General features: G+C 36.0%; 1 protein-coding gene across 3 annotated transcripts in view; it reads right to left on the reverse strand.

The window, feature by feature from the left end:
• CGNL1 (cingulin like 1) overlaps positions 1 to 16,258 on the reverse strand; it is a 59,002-nt gene that overhangs the window by 24,107 nt on the left and 18,637 nt on the right. For all 3 annotated transcript variants that reach the window (XM_069867291.1, XM_069867290.1, XM_069867292.1), the window contains exons 4-8: positions 15,641 to 15,734; positions 14,781 to 14,882; positions 13,949 to 14,097; positions 13,303 to 13,438; positions 11,881 to 12,093 (exon numbers count right to left, since the gene is read on the reverse strand). In XM_069867291.1, coding sequence (XP_069723392.1) covers positions 11,881 to 12,093; positions 13,303 to 13,438; positions 13,949 to 14,097; positions 14,781 to 14,882; positions 15,641 to 15,734 — 694 coding nt within the window. The remainder of the gene's footprint in view (positions 1 to 11,880; positions 12,094 to 13,302; positions 13,439 to 13,948; positions 14,098 to 14,780; positions 14,883 to 15,640; positions 15,735 to 16,258) is intronic.

A 16,258-nucleotide genomic window follows, 5' to 3' on the forward strand; every position in this document is an offset into this window, starting at 1 on the left:
GAGTGAAAGCAGCTGAAGCATGCTGGGGAGTTCAGGGAAAGGAATGTTGATTTGTCTGTTCTTTTTCATCCAACCGCCTACGCAGGACTGCACTGTAGGAAAGAACTGTGGCAGACCCACACTGTACCTGAAGATTCCACTATCTCATCTACCACAGTTTGGTTTGCTTTCACAGCACAGGAAGCATTATTTACTTAAAAGCGCGCGCACACACACACACACACAAAAGCAAACCACCAAACAACCCCCCAGATTTACATCATAAATATACACATAAATACGTAAATGTATTTAACCTAACAGGTTCAAAATTAAGTTCAACCTATGCTGATGCAGTAATATCTAGAGATCTGCTCCACCCTACCATGTGCTGCTGTTCCAGCCACTAAAATTAAACTGGAATTCTCTCTCCTTTTTAACTATGTATTTCTAAGCTAGCAAGATGCTATGTGAATATATAACTAAGTTAGAAAGATGTTATGTGTATACATATAAAAAAGGTAGAGAAGTGTAAAGATAATATGTGCCACTTGCCCTTTATTAACCTAACCTAAAAACTTGGAAATAAACTGGATATATAAGTAAAAGTTCCAGCTGCCTGACTGACCTGCATTTAACCATTAGATCTCCACATGTCCCTAAGGACCTTGGCATAATTACAAGGGCTACAGCCTCACATGAATGAACTGTTCCTAAACAAATTCTCTAGAATGCTAAGTACAAAATTCCTTTATTTCATCTGGAAGGGGCATGTTTTTTAAAAATACCAATGCTGAATACACACACACACACACAACTTCTTCAAGATGGCAGGAAAACTCGGTATACAGGGGGAGTTTTACTATACTAGAGTTGGAAAGTGGGTATTTTTCTTACATATCCTCTGAGAAGAGTAGGAGACATTTTCTTCACAATGCACATTTCACTGCACACTGCTGTTTCAACATCTTTCTAACTTGTTTTTGCATGACATCAAAAGGAAACATAGGAGTATCTATCCTAACAGTTTACCTTATACAACTGTACTATACCCACAAAGCATGGAAGATCACCCTCACAGTATCATTCAGCAGAATATTAGAAAAAACAATACACACCTATCTTCAATTTGACAGCAAGATTTAAAGAAAGTCAAGCCAAGCAAATAAAATTCAGTTCTTTGAGAGGAAATGCACACATGGCATCACTTCTCCAAAATAGTCAAATTACACAGTTGGGTTTAGATAGAAAAAAAAAAGTATATTAATTTATCCCTACCATAATGGGAAGCACATGCATAACTCTTCACTGGCACAAATGAAGGTTCTGGGTTGTAATAGCTTTCGGCAATACGTGCCATATTCCATAGCATATTGCCACAGAAAGTTAGCATAAAAAAACCTCCACACCTTTTCCCTTCTCTTCACCACCGTTAGTCCTATCTGCCACCCGTGTCAACTTCTGTCTTCCCTCCAGATCTTCTTGGGGGAAAAGGTGAACATGACAGAAACAAGCCTAGGTATCATCAGAATAAAAATGCAAAGGAAACAAGCACTGAAACGTAGTTCTGACAGACTTTGTAGCGACACTATCAGGGAAGAGCCCAGTGCAGAGAGAGATATCCATATATTGAAAAGTTACATAAGGTTCAGGCCAGCGGCTATCAAGTCACACATGGACACTGCTGAAGCAGAAGCAGATTGCTGCGTCCTCTGACTGTGGAACTCTACCATGCAGGCTGTGAAGTCAACCAGCAACCAGCAACTAGAAGGCAGTATTACTCACGTAAAGACCATACTTCTGTCGTTACAGATGGCCCACTGTATTCTGCATAAAATTCCCCTAATAAAACATGCCAGTAGAAGATACGAAAACCACTGCACTGAAACTACAGAGAAATGCCACGTACGGAGATAAATTCTGAATGCCAGTTACTGCACTTCATAGGGTAAAACTCAAAGTGGCAACAGCAGAGAGTTTAAATTGTACAACAGATGGTATTTGCTAACAGCCAGCAGTAATCCCATTCTCTTTGGTTCTGTCTACATGAGCAAGAAAGCACAGCTTGAATTTAATATTCAGTGACCGGCTCACACATTCAAAAAAAAGGAGTTGAAAGTTATTTGCAAAAGCATTGAATTAGACTGTGTTAAAGTGATGAGGATGAAAGCAGGAGGATAACTGAACACTATAGGGCTAGTAAGTACAAATGAGAAAAAAGGTCAGATAGGGAGAACCAGTATGTACATGTTGTGCTGGGGAGCCATATTCTTCAGTCTACACATAACTTATTTGTAATAACACTGTACATCAACAGTATGAGTTAACAAAAGGTCCTTGAGGCTTGAGGTCCTCTACATCAATTAATGACTCCTGTTGGTACCCATTCATAAGTCCTTCACATCACTAGATTTAACATTTGGGGATGTTGGTAAAGTTTTGATAATCATTTTAACTAAGTTTGTATAAATTTAACCCATGGTAACAGAATTGGGCAAAGGTCACAAAGTAATGATTTAAGCTGACTTTGAAACATTAACAAACATGTTGTTACTATAACATGATCTTTCATGCACAGGATTGTGGATCGGCCTCTTCAGAGGGCTGAAATGAGATTATGTATATATGGAGTACCTAACAGATAGCACTGGTTAAAAAAGATTCTTAAAGACAAAAGCTGAAATAAAATATGGGATCTTCCAACATTTTTGCCATTAAAAAAACCACCAAACCCTACAGAAAACAGGGAGAGGGTGGGTAAATTGTATCAAGCCCTGAAACGGGCTCTTTGGATCTTAAAATCAGCATCTCTCAACTCCAAGAATACAGCTTCTTCTCTATGATACATAAGCATGCTTATTTCTTTTTACTTCGTGGCGGTATGTTTTAGTAAACTCATTTTTTACTATATTATATTATGGAATTATATTTCCATAAAGCAAAAACCCTACAGCATTTTCCTTGATATGTTCTTTTGCCTGCATTTGCTTTGTCTTTCCTTCCAGTCTGTCTGTCCTCACTCTGTCTTCCAGGTCATTCAGTGCCTTCTATTCCCTATGTTTTGTCTGTTTCACATCTGAATTTCCAACTCTTCAATCTCTGAAGAAATAATACCTTTATGTTAATATTCATGTCCTTGCAGATCTCTTAAACACACTCATCCCTTCTTTTTTATTTTTTTGAACACATGAAATATTTTATTATGCTTTCTCAAATTTTCTTATGTTTGAAATCATGATTTAAGACCGAACAAAGCCTTATCAGCAGACTTAAGATATAGAGATTAGGTAAAAGAAGCTGGAAATGGGTTGCATATTTGTGGAAAAAAAAACAAACTGGAAAAAGAGTTTATCTAGAAGAAAGAAACACAGCTGTAATGATGAGGTCCCACAATACAAAGTCTTCTGCAACTGCCTGAAGATAAGCTGCTGCATTCTGACATTGTCATTGGGCCACACTGCACATGCAGTGGCTTTAATTATTAGCCCAGCAGTGGACTCAAAGCACCATGAATAAAACAAGTTATCAAATCCTAAAAGAAAGGTCCACTGCAAAAATATCATACATGGAGGAAAACACACTATGGTGTTCAATAATCACTAAATTTTTTCAATAGTTGTCATACATTTTAATTCTAATGCTTAAACAATTAGTCCATCATCATGAGAACAATTCAAAAGTTTACAGTGAAAGAGATTGTAGCTGCAGGAATAAAGAATGGCTACAGAAATTAGTAAGCCAGTAAAAGAAAGGATCATTTCACAGCTCAGGTACCCAAATATAGCCCTAGAGAATCTGGGCTCTATTCTTGTCTCTGACAAAAAATTCCTGAAGCAAGTCACTCAACCAAAATTTTCCAGAGAGGATCAATAACCATGTAGTGCTTGATTTGAGACACTAGGGTTTCATTTCCAAAGTCCTGGGTTCACAGCTGCAACTCAAGTCAGCAAAATTTATAACCTGACTATATGAAGGATTATATAATTGTTAATGTTATGTTAACCTAAGCACCTCAATTTGAACACACACAACTCTGCATCCTTTTGACAGTAATCTCTCTATCTCTTCCTTTCCTATATTTAATACAACGAATAAGATTACTTGTGAGCTTGCAGCTACGCTGAGAAAGAGTTAAAGTTTGTGAAATAATCAATATAATTCTGTCTTCATAAGAAGTTTTTAATGGTGTACACTGAGCATGGAAACAGACCGAAATCTGAAAAAACACTGATAAATTAAATTAACACAAAGTTAGAATAAATGAGTACGAAGCTACTTTTAACCCATAACAAAAGGATGAGAAGAAAGTGAGAGGGTGCACGTACATATAGATGTGTACTATTTGATTTGTTATGTACACCTGACTTATAAAGACCTAGCCCAGGTCTGTTTCTCTGAGCCCACATAGTCACAGCTGCTGGAGTTCATTCACATGCAGCATTTAGTTTTCACCTTTGGGCCCAAGGAATTTACTCTCCACATGGGAACTTTAGCAGTGAAATTAAATTCCATCACTTCTCATCCTGCTCCTTTCTGGTGTTTTGCCTAATAAGAAATGAATCTAATAAAGTTTTGGGTTTGTGTCCTTATAAATCACTGTCCGTGTGTCCAGAAATATTTTAAAATACATTAAAATTAGTCAAGAACAAGTTTAAATAAAGCAAAAAAACTTTGTTCCAACTCCTGTATTGCAGAAATCTCAGTAAAGCAAATGTATTTATGTAGTATTCTACTCTTCGGTGCAAGCAGTGAACAGACTTAAAGAACTGGAGATGAAGCTCAGTTAGTACAAAAGGCATCAAAAACCTCCCAGCCACCCACTGCTGTGTAAACCAAAAAAAACCTGGACAGAACACATAAACAGTGTCCTTGAGATGCAAATGAAATATTCTATTTCAACCTGAATACAGAAAAAAAACCTCTTGGATAGGAATGCAGAAAATGTTCTGTGGCTCCACACCTTTTTTTACCACACCCTCCACACTGGCAAGAACATGAGAGTGGTTGTGTAACTGATAATTAACAAAATGGTTTTGGCTGACTTCAGTGTTTCAGCTGCTGAAATTCCCCTTTGGCAGCGACTGCATAGTACAGGACCTTTAGAGTCATTTTATAAAATACAAGAAGAGCTAAAGTGAGCGGAAGCTAAGTAATTCATTCACAGCTTATTAGTATTGTTGAATTTTGGCTAGATTTGATATTTATTAGACACAGCTCAGCCAATTTTTCTGAAAACCTTTGCATTTCCTTTCAGAATCAAGTTAAACAGACAAAAACTGAATTCAACCAATTAACTGTTTGTTCTCTAATTGCCATACTTGAAGTACAAATCTAAAGAATAAATCTCCATTCAAAATGAGCTAGAGCTCAAAAAGAGGTTTTTTTAATGGAAGTAAGAGACTTTTAAATACTCTTTCCATATTCATACTTGTGGAATGAAAGTAAATGACATGATGACCTTCGGAAACCTTCTGAAAAAAGGGAACAATATGGTTGCTCACTTCATTCTGTTCCTGATGCAGAACAGTTACAGTATCAAGGAAGACATTGTCTGCTGAAACCAACTCTAAATACTCACGGGCCACCTTTTTACATTGATGCTGGACTAGTTGTTTAACTTCTTGAACTACATGTAAAAAGGGTTCATGTGGCTTCCACGCAGTTCCCTCACATGAGCCTGAAGGGGCAGGCAGCAATGGAAATATCAAATCCCTTCCTATTGTACTTTCCTCTCCTTTATGTATATAAACAAATCAAGTTTAAATAAAACATCTAGACACTGATTTCCCTAGGTAACATGCAGGCGATTTCCAAAGAAATAAAAGAACCAAACCAACCTGCACCCAAAGATTGACATCCAAGCAAAAAAGACAAACGTACTGAGTCTCAACATAGGGACAGCCCTTTAATTGTAATCCTTACTGGCTCTTCAGTAAAGAGAGCTGAAATCAGTATTATTCAGGTATAGTCATCTATTTTTTAAAGCTAATGAATGCAAATAACAGGTCTTTATTTCTGTTTGTAGCTCTCTTTGTAGTTCTGGTATTTTGCCCTACTGTGTACCTTTAGGCAATTCTTTTAGCCTCAGACACTACTTCTTAAAGCCATAGGAAGCCCTGGGATGAACGACACAGTAACATTGGATAATAAAATCTCATAGCTCTAAAAAAGGAATGTGAAAACTCCTTAAAAGCTAAATGGAGTGTTAGGCTACCAGTGTGCCCACCCTGACCACACAACCACAAGAAAACCCAAAAAGCCCAAAAAAATCCCCAAAACAGTAGAAAACAAAAAAGCCCCAGCTCCTTGAAAAGTGACTAAATATCTTAAACAGCTTTACTTTTCTACCTCACACTGATTATATTAATTCTTCCCATTACCTCAAAATGAGGTCTAGCCTACACATAGGCTATGCCTTTGGAAGTTAACTGTCATTAGTTACCTATTAAAAGGGTTGGCGTATTTTATCTTTTGGTGAGGTTCACTGCAACCAACCTCAATCCTCAGCTGTACTTCAAGAGGTTATTCAGTAAGCAATTGCACAAATATACAAGCAAAAGAAACTGTCTTTCCCTTCATTTCAGCTTGAGCCATTCTATTAACTGGTTAAAAATCATTCACTTGCAACAGTTTAGAGACAAGGCCATTTACACTGACCTAAACAGTATCATATCCTTAATATGATTTCCAAAAGTATTTAGGTTTTCATTTATCAGATATAATGAGAGATTTAAGTGCCTACATTTCAAAACTGAGAATGAATCCCCCTCCCCCTTTTTTTTCCACAGTGCATATTAAACAAAATTTCCCCAATACAGGCACAACCTAACATTTACACAGTTATAAAATCCAGAGCCAGGAAAGTATTAACCTCTCAAACAGTACCTGTATCAATGTCATATCCTCCTAGCTATGTATCATGATATATGGCTTATACTAACAGTTTAATCAAGGTCAGAAGTTGCTGCAAAGACTTAAGTAAAATATTAACTAGTTTTGTGTTCATATTGTACCCTTATGACACAGTCAAATATTTCACACACATACACAAAACATACACTTCCACAGGACAAAACACCTGAATATGCACATAATGACTTCTGCTGATAAGGATTAGCGATTCTCCTGATGGTATTAAAGAAGCAACTGAGTGCACAGCCTCTTGCGGTCTTTCAGAAACGAAAAAGCCTACAACCAACCCACCTTCCCAACCCAGACTAACTGGAATAGTCCTGGCCGAATAAGGTTCACAATGGTGAAATGGCTACTGCAAATAAAACAGATTTTGGGGTTTGTGGTCCAATCCCACTCAAATAGAACTTTTCAGGACAGTTTTGCTCAGAGGCTTTCTTGATTCTACATACAGTATAAAAACCTTTCAGTTGTAGTTTCATGGTACTGTCTGCATCCTAGCACACACATCCCCACTAAATAAGTGGAGGAGTAAATGGTGTGGAAATGAAAGACCAGAGGAGCAGGAACTTAAAAAGCCCACCTTAGCACCAAAGATGAAGTCACCATGTTACATCTTCAGTGCACTTGAGAGTCATGTTCATTATTCTTGTTGACAGCACAACTAATATTCCATAATTTGTCTGGTATTTCATTTAATGGGTGGCTAAAAACACGCATGACGCTATTAAACCAAACAATTTCCTTTCCATGAACAGAATAGACACTTAAGCAAAACAAATTAAATATGTCTCTCAGATTTCCATATACAGTTGTGAAATATGTGTTTCCAATAACAATGCCTATTCAAGAAGCACCTGCAGCCTTCCTTCCATCATAATGCTTTTGTCTGTGCTAAACCTCTCTCTTCTGACTTCATCAACTGGAAATCAATAAAAACATGCCAGGTCTTCAGAGAGATGGTTAAGGGAAGCAGAAAAGGAAGGGATGGGGGAACGGATGGATATCACAAAAGAGGAAACATTAACTTGGACCAGTCAATCCACTATTCTTTGACTCTATACAGCTTAGACTAGTTACCAACTGGCTTCTGATACTGAAATAACAACAAAAAGATGTTATTTCAGCATGGAAAAGGTAGCTTCAGGCAAGCAAACAAAACACCCATCAGTGGCATCTGAAATCCTGGTCCATCTTCTCTATATCTTTTCCAGTTGTTGTGTATCTTGTTTGAGGTGAATGGACAAGACTCAGACACAGCATTCAAATAAGCTGGATGTATGTCTACATAGGCATAACAATGTTCTTATGTCCAATTTCTATCATATAATTTCTTTCTTTTACTGCTATCAAAATGTCACTTTGATAGAGATATTTATTATAACTCAAAGATTTTGCCTTCACGTAGCACAAGTTGGATGGGATCCTATTGGATTTTTTCCATATATATAATTTTACAGTTATATAAAGTGATAGCCAAATTTAAGTTTTGTATCAAAGTGTCTCTGCAAGGCTCCACAATCAGTTACATCTTCACTTTACCCTGAGTAACTTGTTCAGTGTTTGTACAGTGCTATTCGAAAATAGTTTCTCAGAGTATGCTAAATTTAGTATCGCTTCATTTTACATTTAAACTACACATGCCAAGCCATTTCTATAAGACAGACTTATATGATATGCAGCAGCATCATCTACAATGCCTAAGCTAGTTTGTGTTAAGCTGCTGACCTATGTGGGAGATTTTTATTAGCTTTAAAGAAGAAATATATTATCAGACTAGGTAGAAAAAGATACAATATTCACTTTCATTTTAAAGTTACAGCTACACGCTGCATTCACCAGGTAGGGAAAACAAAAACAAAGCTTCTTCACAGCTACAGTGCTCAAAATGTTATATTATTTTCAGCTTTTAAAGGAGTACGCTTCTAGTTCTTTAATAAGTGCAGAAGGTAACCACTATCTTTCACTGTCATGACCAGTCACTGAGGTAAAATTCATCCTTCTCTTTAATCATATCACACTTTGTAACGCATGCATTACAGTTAAAGCTCACATGATCACAAGCTTCATTACATTCTTGAAGGTGTTGATAAATTAATCAGCTTCTAAACTCTGAGTGTCTGTTTTATCATTTTGAGGACAAGGTCAGAAGTACGATGAGCCCTGAATAAATGAGTCAAGGTCAGCCTTGGATAAGCCTCTTCATAATGTGATGATTACAGCTTTTTCGGAGCAACAGAATTTATGCAGGCTGCTTCTCAAAATACACACAAATTTGACAGCGCTGTGCAGTTTGCAACCACACACCCAAGCTGATACAACTTCAGTGGAATTTGAACAGTACTAGTTGCGATTTCCTACAACCTTTAGCCTACAGTACTATATCCCAAAAGCTATTTCCAAATTTTACTGAAACAGTGGCACTTCATCTACAGTGACACAGCACTCGTGATTAAGTAGTACAATTCTAGCCTGTTGTGTAACCTAAACAGAAATATAAATTTTCATACTACATTACAACCACTACTGCTCTAGCACTTGCAGTGATGGAGAAATCAACTTTTAATTAAAAAGACATTAATTTTAAAATTTATTATGAAATCAAAGATAATTAACACATAATTACAAAGATAATTACCACAGAGGTATGTTATGGAAGAGTAAGACTTTTACTCTTGGTAAATGGAAATAGTCTGGTCTTGGTCTTAACAGACAAGTAATGAAGTTAAGAACAATCACTGCCATCTTGAGACCACCACAAGCAAAAGACATAACCCAAAACGGAGTAAGAAAGGTAATCTGTAGCAAAGAAAATTAACACGCTAATATTTGTGGCTTATAGAACAATCTCTATTTAAAAAAACAAAACAAAACAAACTCAACCCACCACCACATCAGTGAGCATGAGAACAGAATCGCATATCACAAATAACCCCGCTGTGTTCTCCTATCAGATAACCTTCAGTATGTTTCCAACATGATTTCAAAACAGATCTATGTGGCATTCTAACCACACAGACCAAGTGCACTGTACGTTACTTGAAAAAAATCTGTTGATGTAACACTGGCACAAAAATTACTTACTTTCTCCCTGCAAAAACTAAATTTTTGGCCTAATAAATATCACAATATTTCTTTATTTAGTGTACCAATTTGGATGATATAGAAGCAACTAACAACCTTGCACACACAGACTCCAATACTCCAATTTATCAAACATCAATACCCATATTTTATGTATGATAAACCAGTGTTACAACATATACACACCTATTTTCTCATTAAATATAACAAAGTGGCACTTTCCACTAATCTTTGATGTATATTTCTTGTACCCACCATCCAGAATCTTTCCAGCTTGCAATCATATAAAAAAAAAATTTAACAGCTCAAGCAGGTTCAATTGTATAAAACATGATTTCTGCACCGACTTTAGGATATTCCAGATTTTACAAGACCAATAATTAACACCATATGTAAGACTACAGCAGATCACTCATCTAACTCCCTGCAGAGACTGGTTATAGTTTCCCGATAGAAGACATATCAATCTCAACAACTAATCTCAGTCAGCAGGCACAGAGATAATACTGGGCTTTAAAAAGTCATTAAGGGTACTAACACTAACAACATATAAAAAACAAAAAAACCCAAAAAACCCACCTTCCAATTAAGCATGATGAAAGTTTTACTTTGTAAAACCTATAAGAGTCACTTAAAGTAAAATTGGAAGTGTTGAACTGGTGCTTAGAGCAACATTAATTAAATTTCACTTTTGAACATCTTATTAAGTTTACTATTAGATAGACTATGTCACACAAGTAAATGAATTCTATTTATAACTATCTCTAAGCCACAGCAACCCAGTCATAGAGCCATTTCCCAGGCCGTGTTATTGTTATGCCAAACAGACTACTCTTTCATTTCTTGTCAGTTGTAATTACAGTCCCATAATTGAAATACAGCAAATTACCATGCAGTAGCTTTGAGAGATGGTTCACTGAGGTTAAGCTGTTACTACAGTTACTGTATAATAAAAAACTGATAATTTAGATGTTCTACTTTTCTCTCAAAGGAAAAAAATTAATTCAGATCAAGCAGCTTAGATGACTCAGATACCTTCATGATGATGTAAACAAAGAGAAACAACACATTTAAGCAAAGCCAAACAATCTTAACTTGAAATCCTAGACTACATAAACAAACCAGTGTTTTCTAACCACTGAAGAAAACTGCACATTTAAAAGCAATAATTTATAAGAATACTCTATAAATATTAAGTCATACAAAGGACATCTTATGGAAAACAGTAACAGACAGGCACATCTGAAAACTGTTCCTATTCGCAGCCTCACGAAGCCATCCTGCTGACTCTGGAAGAAGTCATTCCTTCACTTCTGTTTTCCTCCTACCTGCTTTCAGACACCCACTCCTTGCTGTTTCCCTTGTTCTGGCACTCATTTGACCACTCAGTAAAAAAGGTAAGCACAATAAATGAAAAGGACAGAAAGCAAAACAAAAAACCCTAGTAGCAAGTAGTTCAAGGGCTAAGGTGGGACAACAAAAGCAGGGAACGGGACATGATACAAGGAAATGAATGTAAGAACAGTGGGCTGCAAACTGCAGAGAACTGGAAGCTCCAAAACTGTAATTTCAACAGCATCACTGGCAAAGGACATCGGCACTCTTCAGGGCATCCTCAAAGTTTCAGTGATTCCATTTAACCCAGAACAAGCAAATGGTACTCACTACTGTACTCCCATCTACTCCCTATCCAGGTCTGCAGTGAAGCAAATGTAGAAAATAACTTTGAAGAAAAGACCATTACTTCAGCTGTGATATTACATAAGTGTACGAAATAAAACTTATTATCAGCAGCTAAAAATCTCCTAGCCCTACCTATTTATTTTGCTAATAAAACACCAGTATCTGAAAGCATCTAGTATGGGACATTCCCTGCAGAGATTAACTGTATTTCACGTATTTCACCTCTGTTGCTTTCTCCAGGCTCTGTTGTAGACTGAGCAATTCTTTATCGTGTTGCTCTTTAAGTTTATCCATCTCCATGTCATGGCTAGATACTTCTTCTTTCAGTGCTCCTTTTAAAGCTGTAAGCTCTCTCTCTCTCTTTCTCAAAATCTCTTCTTGTTGATCTTTTGCTATTAATACTTCTTGCAGATCCTGCTTCAGTTGCATCAGCTCCTAGAGAACAAAAATTAAACACAATTGCATGACAAACGGCTCCAATGGATGTTCTGTTTGTGTTTCGGAGAAGCAAAGCATCTAAGCATAAGTCCCCCCAGGCCAGCTTTATATCATATGACTGACATATTTTTGTAGCTGTTATATAGTAAGTTAAAAATTTACAAACCCTTAAGACTTATTAGAAGTATAATATATAGCTGATGTTTTTATGATGGGTCAACAGATCTGACACTGCAAAACTATGAAAATATCTTGATGGTTATGTTACACCCTTGGCAAATAAAGCAGGAGTCAAAATGAGGTTGAAATTTAATAACTGCCTCAGTCCTACCCTCTGCAGCAAAGAGTCAGGTAACAACAAAGAAAAACTTTTGTTTCCCACACTGCAAGAGAAGTAAACCCAATGATAATTCCTTGTCTTTTCTGCTGGAAAGAACAAAGCTTTTTCTGCAAGCCCTGGAGACAAAACAAGTACTTCCCAACTGAGCCCATGCCTTTACGCCCTTCCTACTCCCACCATGTTCCCCCTAAAAGTCATTTCCCCTCTCAAATTGCCAGGAAGGAAGTGGGCAGGCAGTGAATCTGAAGGATACACACATTCATGAAAACACAGAATAAAATAACAGCCACAATCAAAAATACACAGCTTCAAGAATTATCTAATTTGCTATTTCTCAAGCTATAAATAATTGCACTTTCAAAAAGAATTTAAACTTCCCCTGCACTGAAGCAGGATCATTCCTGACGTACAACATATATTCTGTCATCAATTGTCCCATCAATAGGCAATCAACAATTTTAGAGACTGTTTTGACGAGTTCTTTTAATTTTGAATCTCTTCTGGCCTTGCTAGTACGCACACTTTCTGTAAACTGATCTTCCCTGCTCTGACCCAAAACCCTATCTAATTGTTGAAAATGATTGAGATTATTATCTGGTAATAACAGATAATTTAGCTGTTCCTCAACCATTATGCAATTTGTTCTCCTTTTCTACAAAACAATGGTACTTCCACTTTGCATTCCCTTCAGTGCTAATGTAATTATTATAACATGCTCTCTTAGGTCACCTAATAAAAGTATATTGTTTTGGATTGATGGAATGGAAAAAATTAAGGCATGTATTTCTTTTACCTGTATCTTGGTTCCCACTTTTTATGCAATTCTCTTTATTTTTTCATCCTTCTTCTAGTACTTTATAACTAACCTCAATCAGAACCTCTTTCTCCCTTTCATCAGTATGTTTTGCGTTATCCAGTTCATCATGCATCTCAGAGAGCTGGTCTTGAAGATCTCTTATCTCAGTCTGGTGTTGCTCCTGCTCCATCTTCACTTGGAAAAACCTCATCAGGAAAAATCAGACAAGAATTTTTATTTTTTAGAAATACTAATTTGTTCTTTCAGATATAAAAAGGTACAAGTATCTACTCTCATGTTTCTCACAAGGGAATGGGACATAATGAGGTAGAAAAATGAAATGTCAGAAGGGTAAAAATGAGAACTCTTAACTAGATATTTAAGTGGAAAGTTTTATTTTATTTTAAACCTAGTACTATATTCTTTACTACAGCACTCAAGCATTTCCCATTTTTAAAAACCTGAAGATGTATTATGACCACGAAATATTAAAAGCAATTTGAACTAAGAGAAAGACTACAAATTCATCAACCTTTCCTTTCCCTCCAGATAGTCTAAAAACATGCTATTTTTAAATGGTAGAAACATTTCCTACAATAACAAAAGTCACTTTTTCTCATTGCATTAACATATTCTGAAGACACAGGTACTTTTAAGCTAAAGGGTTTAGGAAAAGGTACAATTTTGAATTAATAACTTCTCTAGAATTAACTCACTCTTCGAGGTTTTGTCTGAGTTCCTTCTCACTTTCTTCCAGCTGCGTTTTTAAGGCTTCTTTTTCATGTATACTTTCATCAAGTTGCAACTGAAGATCTTTCAGACTTGCTTGTGTGGCATCTCTCTCTTCTTTAGAAGTTTGCCCATTCTGAATTTTTTGTACATCAAAAGTTAAGCAAGATAATTGAATAAGCATAAACAAAATAAAATAAAAGCTCTTTTTCATTATATGAGAGAAGCTATTTCAATACTTCAATACTTTTCACTTGTAGAAATGCTTATTAATTTATGAATACTAAAAGGTTTGAATGTTTATTAAAACACACAAAGCACTGCTTTTCTATTTTGATTAGAAATGTGAGAAGTGAAGTCTCCTCAGTGCTACCTAATCAGTTTTGAGTACATTGATTCTTATCACAGATTCAAAATGCAAACTGAAATAAGCCAAGCTGTCCTCCTCACATCTTTAGGGCACGGCTGTACTTAGCTTGAATTCAGCACTGCAAAAATAATGTGGTAATTAGTAAACAGCAACTGATGAGTAATACAGTTTGTCTCTATATCTGTCTCACTGCAGTCAACAGAGTAACATTTACCTCCGTGGACACCTAAGATGTGCCTGATATTTTTATTCACTGCTCCAAACTACTTCTCAAATAGTGTAACTATGCTGCGAGCAACTACACAAAATGAAAAAGTCTTCAGTACAAGCACAGGTATACTTCGATTAAAAAGCATATGAAGTAAAAAAGATGCATCTGGTTATCAGTTGTCACTTACTTAGAAAAATATATTTGAAAAAATAAAATGTACTTTAACAAAGTGTCGTACCCTGATTTCTAGATCCAGTTTTTTCTCTAATTCTTCCACTTTCCTTTCAAGTTCTGCCTTTTGTTCCACCAATGCTTTTACTTCAGCTGAAGACTCTGAAACCTACAATTAAACAGAGATGTTTATTCTCACAAAGCCAAGATGTTCTTTGACAATAGTTTTTCAAAATCTAAAGTAAAGCTACAAGCAAGGCTAATGAAGTGTAGCACCAACTGCTTGAGTTCACCAGGGACTTTTTATATGGGTCAAGCTAATGTTTTCAAAGGAACCATGATGTGATTTTCATGAAACTTCATGGTAATTGCTCAAGGCATGCTGCCAATAATACAGAAAATTTACAAACCTAAAGAAAAATTCAAATGAGGAACAGATGAATTAAATCACAGGGACTTGGGGACAAATTTGACTGAGATATCATCAACTACAAAAAATGGACATCAAAGGGATTCATGCTCCTATGTCAAGACAGATTTTCAAACACTGGGTTTTGGTAATTTCTTAAGATGTATTTTATATTTTCATTTATGACTAATTATAGTCCAGGATAAAATAATCATCAAAAGTAAATATTTAATCCTTCTTATGCCATCACTGCAACAACCGAGCATTGCTTCACTTCTTAAACACAGAAGCAAAATGTCAAAGCTCTCGCGGTAGACTGCTTTACATGCTTTTTTATTAGTTGTTAACAGAAAGATTTCCCATAAGTCACCTCAATGCATGATTAAAATAAAGTTATACTACTGAGGGACTCCAAGAACAGTCTAACTTAAGTCAGTGAGGGGATTCTAATTTTTAAATCCCTGTTAAAACACAGTATCACTATGAAGCAAGACAAAGCAACTTAAAAAACTGTTCACCTGTGTCTTTCCAGCAGCTCTTGACTTTAAAGTCTGAATTTTCTCAAAAACTAGGTTGACTTTCCTCTTTGTTGCATCATCATTATCAGCACTTCTAGAACACAGACAGTACAAGTAAGCAACAGTATGATCAAAGGTACTATTTTGTTAACATCAAAACAAATCCAGAGTGTTCAAACTATTGAAAATTACCACCATAAAAAAATTTCTAATACAAACCCGTCAGAAGTTAACTATGGTTTCATTTAACCTATTACAAAGAGGCTATTAAAAAATATATTCCAAATGTTTCCTAAAAAAAATTAAAAATAATATTTTTTAAAAAAATCATTGCAACCTTTCATTGCAGCTCTCTTCTATAAGACTACAGCTGTGGAAAGACAGGGATCCAGCATGTATATTATTCAAACATACTGAAATAAGAAGTAATTAGCATTAGGTCTTTCAAGTCCCGACTACTACACCATAAAATAACACTTCATTGACTCCCAGAACCTGCTACATCAGGAATGAAAAGACATTTAAGTGCATCATGTATATTTTAATTCACTTCTTACTTCATCTTTCAACAACAGAAAATATCAAGTAATAGAGTTATAGGTGGGCAAGGGATTAAAT

This window comes from Phaenicophaeus curvirostris, chromosome 12 (assembly GCF_032191515.1).
Source record: "Phaenicophaeus curvirostris isolate KB17595 chromosome 12, BPBGC_Pcur_1.0, whole genome shotgun sequence".
Classification (NCBI taxonomy): domain Eukaryota; kingdom Metazoa; phylum Chordata; class Aves; order Cuculiformes; family Cuculidae; genus Phaenicophaeus; species Phaenicophaeus curvirostris.